This window comes from Lutjanus erythropterus, chromosome 15 (genome assembly GCF_056507025.1).
Source record: "Lutjanus erythropterus isolate fLutEry1 chromosome 15, fLutEry1.hap2, whole genome shotgun sequence".
NCBI lineage: Eukaryota > Metazoa > Chordata > Actinopteri > Lutjaniformes > Lutjanidae > Lutjanus > Lutjanus erythropterus.
Window position 1 is genome coordinate 26,436,956 of NC_139331.1, and position 9,147 is coordinate 26,446,102.

General features: G+C 39.8%; 1 protein-coding gene across 1 annotated transcript; it reads right to left on the reverse strand.

Annotated features, from left to right (window-relative positions):
- Positions 1–2,836: 2,836 nt before the first annotated feature.
- dcph1 (damage control phosphatase 1) lies at positions 2,837–8,577 on the reverse strand. Its single transcript, XM_084737577.1, has 5 exons — positions 8,303–8,577; positions 7,106–7,211; positions 6,753–6,994; positions 5,675–5,840; positions 2,837–3,840 (listed from the first exon to the last, which is right to left on the reverse strand). Exons 1-5 carry the CDS (start codon positions 8,359–8,361, stop codon positions 3,058–3,060), a joined length of 1,356 nt encoding a protein of 451 aa, XP_084593703.1. The 5' UTR covers positions 8,362–8,577; the 3' UTR covers positions 2,837–3,057.
- Positions 8,578–9,147: the final 570 nt, after the last annotated feature.

The following is a 9,147-nucleotide window of genomic DNA, read 5'->3' on the forward strand; positions in this document are numbered from 1 at the left end:
AAGCAACTCTATGTCTATCTCCCCCTCTGAGGAAAACCTGAACATTTGGCACAGAGCACCTTTTCCCCTCCTCTGTGCAACATCATTCTTGAGTAAACAACCCAATTTTCAGGACATGTCAGGTCAAGTGGAAAACAAGTAGTGCTGATGATGATATATATATATATATTTTTGCATTTTCCCTTGAAAAAAAACGAAGACACTGTTGCATTAGAGAACAGGAAAATGACAGGTGAGAAACAGCAAAATCACCTAAATGGCACTAGATTGGCAGGTTCTTGGTGTAATTGACTTCATTTTCATAACAGACCACATTCACAAAGCATGTCAGCAGCCTAAATGATACCATTCAGCTTTCTCTGCTCATTCTGGAATTGTAACGCACATGTTGCAGCATTTCCAGCCGTTTTGTTGGCTGTTTTCCTGGGTGCAACCTGACCGTGAGTGCACGAAAGGTCATCAGGCAAAAACTGTCGTAAAATAACAATGAAAAATGTCACGTTACTGGTGAACATTACCTAATGATGGTTTATTTTGAGTGTGTACAGATGCATTGCTCACAATTTAAGGTAAACAGACTTTTTTGACAGCAGCCATTTTGACATGAAATGGTACAAATTCCAGTTCCAGAAAATTTGTGATGCTGTGCAAACCGTGAATAAAAACAGAATGCAAGGATTTGCAAACCCTTTACAACCTATATTCAATTGAATAAATACGAGCACAAGACATTCAGTGTTCAAACTGATAAACTGTATTGCATTTTGCAAATACACACTGACCCTGAATGTGATTCCTGCAACATGTTCCAAAGAAGTTCACCAATGTGATACATCACCTTCTCTTTCTACAACACCCAGAACCCTGAGGACACAATGTCCATGATTTCCAAAAAAACAGTCTGAGATGTTGACTCACAACCGTAGCACACTTTTCATCAGTCCATCTCAGATGAGCTCGGGCCCCACAGTAGTTGGCAGCATTTCTGGACGTTGTTGATATATGGCTTTTTGGTAGAGTCTGAACTTGTATTTTTAGGTGCAATGAACTGTTTACTGACAGCAGTTCTCCAAAGTGTTTCAGAGCCCACATAGTAATATCTTTTATAGAATCATGTCAGTTTTTAAAGCAATACCCTCTGAGGGGGGGTCAAAGCTCAAAGGCATGTTGGTTTTTGGCGTTGCCCCTACGTGCAGATTTCTCTGAGTCTTTTAATATTATTAATGATTGTAGATGGTGAAGTCCATAAATTCCTTGCAGTTGTGTGTTGAGAAACATTTTAAACTCTTCTGTTTTGAAGGCAAAAAAAATTCAGAATGAGTCTACACTTACAAAAACAATCATGCTTATCACTTTGAACATAATATATCTTGTCTTTGTACTGTTTTCAACTGAATAGAGAGGTCAGAAAGGATTTGCAAATCATTGGATTCCATTTTTAATCAATGTTTTATGCAGCATCCCAACTTTTTTGAAATTGGGGTTTGTAGGACAAGCACAGGCATAACCAATAATACTAATTAAGGTGTCATTCCATTCAGGTCAGAGTCAGGGTGCTGCTATTATACATGTTGGCTCACTGGGAGGGCTCTAGACTGTGTTTACTCTACTATTTCATGTCAAAATGGCTGCCTTGAAAAAGGTCTATTGGATCACAGTATTTACTGCACAGGCACGTAAAGAAAATACTGTTGCTGCACTTGACCAATGTTGAGACAAATAAACTGACAAAATACGTCACTGTTAACCACATCATCCATTTCTCATGTTTGTAAAGTACGACAGCAAGGAAAAAGACCAGTCAATGCAGTTCTTTATTAAATCAAACCCATTAGTGAAAATGTAATATTTCCCCCAGCAGCAGTGAGAAGAATCCAGTTAACATCACCTTTGAGGTACTGACACTGACAATGAAGATTTAGATGACATAACAGCGTGCAGAGAGAGACAACCACTTTTATCTATGAAGATACAGAGGTCTGGGTTGCCAGTTTACACAAAACAAGCACACACAGTCACTGTTATTGTTACACTACCCCAATAACAGTCTCCCATCTTTCAAACTCAGCAAAACAATTAATCAAATGATGTTATGATCTGCCTTAAGAGATTTTTTTGCATGTTCTGATGCATGCATATCAAGTAAAACAACCTGAGCTGAGCGTAAGTAAAAACAACCGTATATTACATTTAACACTCCTCAAATGCATGCAAAAACTACAACAGAGATTTATACAATCCAATTCTTAATCAATAAATGTTAACATCTATATTATTACCCTGTAAACAATAAGACTTAATACATTGTGCAAAACACCTAAGCTATTTGTGATAAAAATGCACAACACATAAGCTATTTGCAATAAAAAGCAACTTTGATTTGTCACCTCTGAGGATAAATTTGAACTGTGTTCAAATTATGGAGAAATACAGAGATCTAAAAGTACTAACATATTAACTATGAACTCTTCTCATTTCTCTATTTTGTGCCCCCTCAGCCTGTCTGGGACCTGAAAATCAATCTCAGCATGCCATCTGAAGGAAATTTCTTAAATGCATCTCGAGGAGAGAGGAGGCTTGCCGAAAAAACTATGAGCAATGACGCAGAGGTGAATTGTGAATAAAAGAAAATGTAAGGAAGGACTTTTGGCCGAGATCGTATGATACAGTGGTAGAGCATTGCAAAAAAGATATCGCCACATTTCTTTCATGTTGGTCATCTTTCATCTGGGACAGCCCAAAATTGCACGGTGCATACGCAGCTCGAGATGCAAGGGGAGGAAGCGAGGAAAGGAATCAAGGATGTACAATCTGAGAAATGAGAAGAGAGGTCTGACATGGTACAAATCTTTAGTGAAAATATTTATTAAATGTTTGTTACTGTGCATTTCAGTATCAACCATGATGTGCTAACCAACGACGAGAAACAAAAACACCATTTAACAACCTTGTGTAACTTAACTGTTTTATGGCTTAAAGGTAACTCCTGCTTATGGTACTTCATAATGTAATGTTCTTATGAATCCACATCTTCCCAGTGAGATCCTGAGGTCAGTCTTACTGTTCTGACTTTGGGTTGTAGAACTGAATGACAGCGTACTTGCCACCTGTCATCCAGTCTGGCTCTTGGGAGGTGAGTTTCTCCCCTTGGCCCACCTGCAGACCAACCTGAACGTTGGCCTTTAGAGTCCTCAGACTACACAGTGGTGCGGGCCCAAAACCTCTGAGCGCAGTATCAAAGCCCACTGTGTGATCCCAGTCCCTATCCCCCACCAGCTTTCTGTAGTTAAGATCACCTTTAAACAGAACAAGGTCTGCCTCCTGCAGGCTCGCATACAGGTCAGGAGCATCAGCTGCCATGTCACAGAACTCATGGGGCAGTGTCCAGAAAGGATGGTCATGATAGGACCACACGCCCGCCTTCAGGTAGCTCTGCCACTTCACACCACTCTTGGACATCCACTTGTGATTGGCCGCCGTGGTCTGCCGAATGACCCACTGAAAATCGTTGGCTGTGACATCAGAGACAAACCACGGGAAGGATTTGCCACGAAAATGGACCTCACGGGCAAGGCCGGAGGAAACCAAGAAATCAGCAAAGACCAAGTCAGTGACTAACTCAAACCCGGCATTGTCCAGAACAATGTCCACTCGGCCTGCAGTGGTTTTCCCCGGCTGTGCTGGTCTCTGGGCGGAAAGAAGAGTTGACCATACCATGTTGGAGTCATCCACCAAGATGAAGGACTGCAGGCTACTGAGGGAATCTATTGGACTGATCTTCTGTGAGTTGTCTTGACCAGCAGAGATAGACAGATCACACTTGTTTCCCCATAGAGAAACCTAAGATAAGATAAGATACACTTAATTGTCTCCAAGGGGAATTTTGGCTTGGGCAATAGTGCTACACAAAGCACAATAATAAGAACAGAAGATATGTCAAACACTGCATATACCTAACAAAATAAAAAATATTAACACATTATAAAACTGAGGAATAAAGCCCAGTTCAGGCCAAAGATGAGGCAGTTTAAGAACATTGCAGGGAGACGTTGCAGCAGTGCGAACAGGCCCATCTCAGTTCGACTCAAGCCAGCTGATGGCATCGCCTGCAACAAAGCTTGTCAGTTTTGGACAGAGGAAAGGGAGGATCACGTCATTAGTTTGTTTGAGGAACAGCTGTGTCTGTACAACACAAGGCTTTAGGCCGCATTCAGACAGAATCAGGCGTTGTGCAGTGGTGTGTTAAGAGTGTATTTGAGCTGAGTACATAACTGCTGTGAAACAATCAGATAATTGCGGTTTATTTCTCTGATTCACCAGCTTTCTCTTTACCAGCCCTCACTCACCTGGTCGCCCACAGCTGTGTGTTGTGTCTCTGGGTCATCTCAAAAGTTCATGAGATTTGTATGTCAAAGTTCATAGTTTCAGTTAAAATCACTCTTACAAGATCTTTTCATGGGGTTCCCTTCTAGACACAACTGTGCCTCTTTCTGCCTCTCCCTCCACTCCACAAACACCTTTTATGTGTTCGACGTTTAATCAACATCAATGCAGAAAATGCCGATCACTGTTCTCATTCATATTTTCAAACACTACAAATTATATCCAGCTACCTGAACTGCCGCAGTCAAAGCTTTAGTACAGTGAGTCATTGTGATGGAAATGATGCAACATCTCGTCTAGTTGCATTGGTCTAAACTGGCACGTTTTCAGAACGTTGCAGAGCAGCACATTGCAAATGGATGAAAGTCTCAACTAGTCTCGTGGCAAAATCTTTGGTCTGAACAGGGCTCCAGAACATAAAAACCACAAAAACTATCCTGACACACAATAGTGTTGAAACGTCTGTTTGCATTATTAAAGCTCTAAATTGAACAACTGTGCTCCAGCTCTTTTTTGTGCCTTTGAATTCGATGTCCTCGAGCTGAGAAGCACCTAATTTCAGCCACATGTTTGCTGAATGACGGGTGGGGAACCCTTGTTCTATACTGTATAATGTATATACTTATATAAGTGAGGACTGTCAGTGGTTTGACCAGTACATATATAGGTGTAGGAATGAAGATAAACCTGAAAGTGTTGTTTTTGCATTTAATGAATGATTTGCCTGATAGTAAAAGTTCCAGACTGTATGATGTTTCCTGGGTCCCTCAGTATTTAGTTTGCTTGTCAGACAAAGATTTTCTCATAAACAGCATGAAGGGGTGTTCTTTTTCCCCCCATCACTTTCATTGCCATTTTCATCACATTGTCAATTCTCGCTTTTAAGAAGAGTCAAATAAAAAGAATTAAACCTGAACCTATTTCAATTTTTTCCCATATGAACCTGAATAGGTTAACTTATAGAGAAAATGGATGAACCAACAGATCAATTTGCATGACTTGATTCATTCATCGCATAATTTATCAGAGATTTTTCATTGAAAAGCAGCGTGAAATGAGGTTGACAAGATCAGTGAGACCCTAAATGATACTAAAAACCTCCATAGAGCTGAGGGGACCTGCAGAGTAGTAATTATTACCTGTGGTTCGTCATTTCAAGCAACCTGTTCGGATTAAACAATCAACCGAACCACTGTTGATATTAAAATATCGATTAGTGCAGCTTCTGCTTTCACTCACTTGATTGTCATGTTTTGAGCTGGTATAGAAGACACATGACACACATACTGACCTGCAGCAGTTTGTTAAAGTGCTCAAGCAGCTGATTCTTAGAGAGTTCCTCGATGTTCTTGTTGATGCCCTCCAGGTACGTACATAAGGTCATCACGGCCTGCTGAGACTCAAAAAAGCTTTGAGTCTTGCCCTCATTAAAGACGTCATAGTCACTGATGGGAGGACTGAAATAAAAGCAGAAATTAAAATTCTGATTGGAAGAGAACTTGAATACAATATAAAGAACGAAAAGCTGTATTATTTTTGCAAATAATTGAGTTTTAACAGTACAATATCTTTGAAGACTTCTTTTACAAATGGAAAATGACAGCACTCAATTTTGCTGTCTGAAGGAACAATCTAACTATGCTGGATTTTTCAAAAACACCTTTCACACTTACAGTCTATCCCTTCAATGTTCAGGATCATCATGTTAAGTCAAACAGCTGAATGGTAGATAAACAATTTATTTCCAAACGTTCCTGTTATTTTGTTAGCAATAAGCTTTTATTATGAAGCAGCCAAATCAGGAAATGTTGAGATTTTATCAGCAGTAGCTTGACACAACTTCTACATCTGAAAGCAAACATGAAACAGTAAAGTAAGACAGATATCTGACAGTGAAAACAGTACTGTCATAACTGCTTACTGAACCTTTGTGGTTTGAAGTTTAGTTTCTCTGCTGCCTCCCTAGGTATAGCCACTTTTTTAAAAACATGCATATACATACAAATTTTGGTGTAAAAAGATAAGTAACTACTGTAGGTGCCCATGATTACCGCCACCTGCCTGACTGTCCCTTGCCTCATCTATTCCAGCACTGCCATGGCATGTAAAACTTAAATGTTCCTGAATAAAGCTGCATGTGTGAATAGTGAAACTCAGAAGCAGTGCTTGGAAGGTTGTCCCAGTAATTCACTGGGAACTGTGTGTGAAGGACTGACAAGAATGCTTTCTGAACAACTGAAATAGCAGAAATCAACACCTTAAATTACTATTGTCGTATTATTGGCAGTCCAGTGTGACTAACTTTTCCTATGATTTTGCCTATAAAAACAACTTTAACCCAAGAGAAATATACTAGAGATGCTTCTCACTTGAGCCAGAGGGCCTCTTGTATCCTGCGGTACATGTAGCACTCCACATAAAGCCATGGAGACTTGAACCAGCTGACAGACTCCTGGTCCCCTTGCTGTCTCTGGTGTCTCTGCAGGTACTCATTCCAGGTCTCTGTATCTTGCAGGGCGTCGGTCAGTGCCAGCACTGGTTTATCAGTTTGCAGCTCATTTCTCAGCTTAGACAGCAGAGATATTGTTTGTTTCTCTGCTTCGATACCTTCCTGTATGAAAATAAAAGGGCACACAAACAAGAACAAATTCAACTTTTCAAAAGAGCCTGTAACTAGTTAAAGAAAACAACCTGAATTCAGCTAATCAATAACACTCCTTACCTCTTCATATTCTTCAAAGAACTTGTTCTTGTTGCGATGTATTGTATCTATGACTTTGGTCAGGATGGTCGGCAATCTGTCTTTCACAGTCAAATACGCAAATGACCTGTTGAAAAACAATATGGTAGAAAATTACTAAGTACATTTACTTAAGTACTGTGCTAACAAAAAGAACAACTCTAAGGTACTTATACTTTACTTATTATTGTATTATATTGTACTTTTTTACTCCACTACGTTTAACAGCTTTACGCACTAGCTACATTTCTGATTAAATTTTCCATACCCCTCCTGTCCAATGAAAACAATATATCCTCAAATCAGCTGATTTTGAGTGTGGATTTTTCCAGTAAACTAAAGGATTAAGCATCCCTTTATGGGTTGAGAAAATTCTCCAACTTTTTAAAAGTTAAATAAACTATTTCAGAAACCTCTTGGGTTAGTTGAGAAATGCACAAAGATAAAAACAGGCTCATGGAAAGTTGACTTGTTAGAAAAATACGTGGTTCTCACAGGACAACGACACTACATTATATCATACAGAACATGATGCAATGCTGTAGATAAAACTACCCAACAGTATATAAAGTAGTTTAAAGTTAGCTCAACATTAAACATCTACAGGAGTAAAATGTAACATCCACACTGATGCAACAGTTAATCAACATTATAAACACTGTCAGGGACCATTTTACTGCACAATGAGTGCTTTTACTTCGATATTTAGTACATGTGGCTGATACTACTTTATTAATTAAACAGCAAATAAACAGTAACTTTTAATGTGATATTTTCATAGCAAGGTATCGCTACTTTCACTTGAGCAAAGGATCTGAATGCTTGTCCCAACACTGTAAAGCCATCGACGCTTCACTTAAACTTCCGGATTCTGTAGCAGGTGTGTGTACTAGTAGCCTAAGCTAGCCAGCTAATTAATATAGCAAGATTTAAAGTTAGCCCTTGCTTTTCAGACTGTAAAAATGATACCTGCCTATATAACAAGTCAACGTCATATCCTAGCAGGTGTGCTCTCTGTAATTAAATACCAACTGAATGAATTTCTGTTAGCAATGAGCTAATGCTGCTGTTGGTTTGAACACGTCAGTCCTAACGCCATAGCTGTTTTAGATGCAGGAATGCAGTTACCAACATTATTTAGCGAACAGTAGTAAGTACTTAAATCAGCTGTCAACATACCCAACCACTTTGGCAGACAGTGAAGGGGGAACTCCGTGCACAGTTTGATCCGCGGCCATGATTTTTGCAGTAGCAGATTATTCAAATCCAAACTTTATCGACAAAATTTCCAGGACACGAACAAAGTTTCGGGCTCCGCGTGAAGCTTGAACGCGACTTGTGGCGTTTTTCTTTCTGTGGATGTTACGTGATAAACCACATTGTAAGCGGTTTGGCGTGTTTTTCTGGTAATTTCACATTTTTTTCTTTTCTCTTTAGCTGCAGACTTGGGGGTTTATTTCGTGTACGATGCTACCATCTAGTGGTTTCAGTGTAAACTGCAATGTTGGCAAGTTGTGTGTCACAAGTATGTTGTTGCTGCGATATCTACGTATTTTAAAGATGTCACATTGTGCCGTGTTTAATCTAATACAACTGGCTTTCCGTACCACATATCATCTCTCATGCTAAAATGCATCAAAATGCGTGATTTCTGTGGTGTATAAACGCGTAGTATGCGCTGCCGCATTGCGCATGGCAGTCTGCTGTTGCGGCACCACCTCGAGCATCCCTTGTTGTCCTGAGCAACGGTTGTCATGGATACATTGACTCGGCCTATCAGGGAAGGGGAGAATTCGAACCCCCAAGGCTTTTTGGCGGGAAAAGAAGGAGGGGTAGAGTACGATTTTGGTACAAGAAAGCATTTCTCTACCGTGGCTGGAAAGCCTGATTACATACTGATATTCATGAATATATGGACATGTTATAAAGTCATTTGTGAGTTTAAAACGTTGAGTTTATGTAGCAAATTGCGTAGATCTGTATTTTGTGAGACACAGCGATGATTTTGGCTACCAAAATCGTTT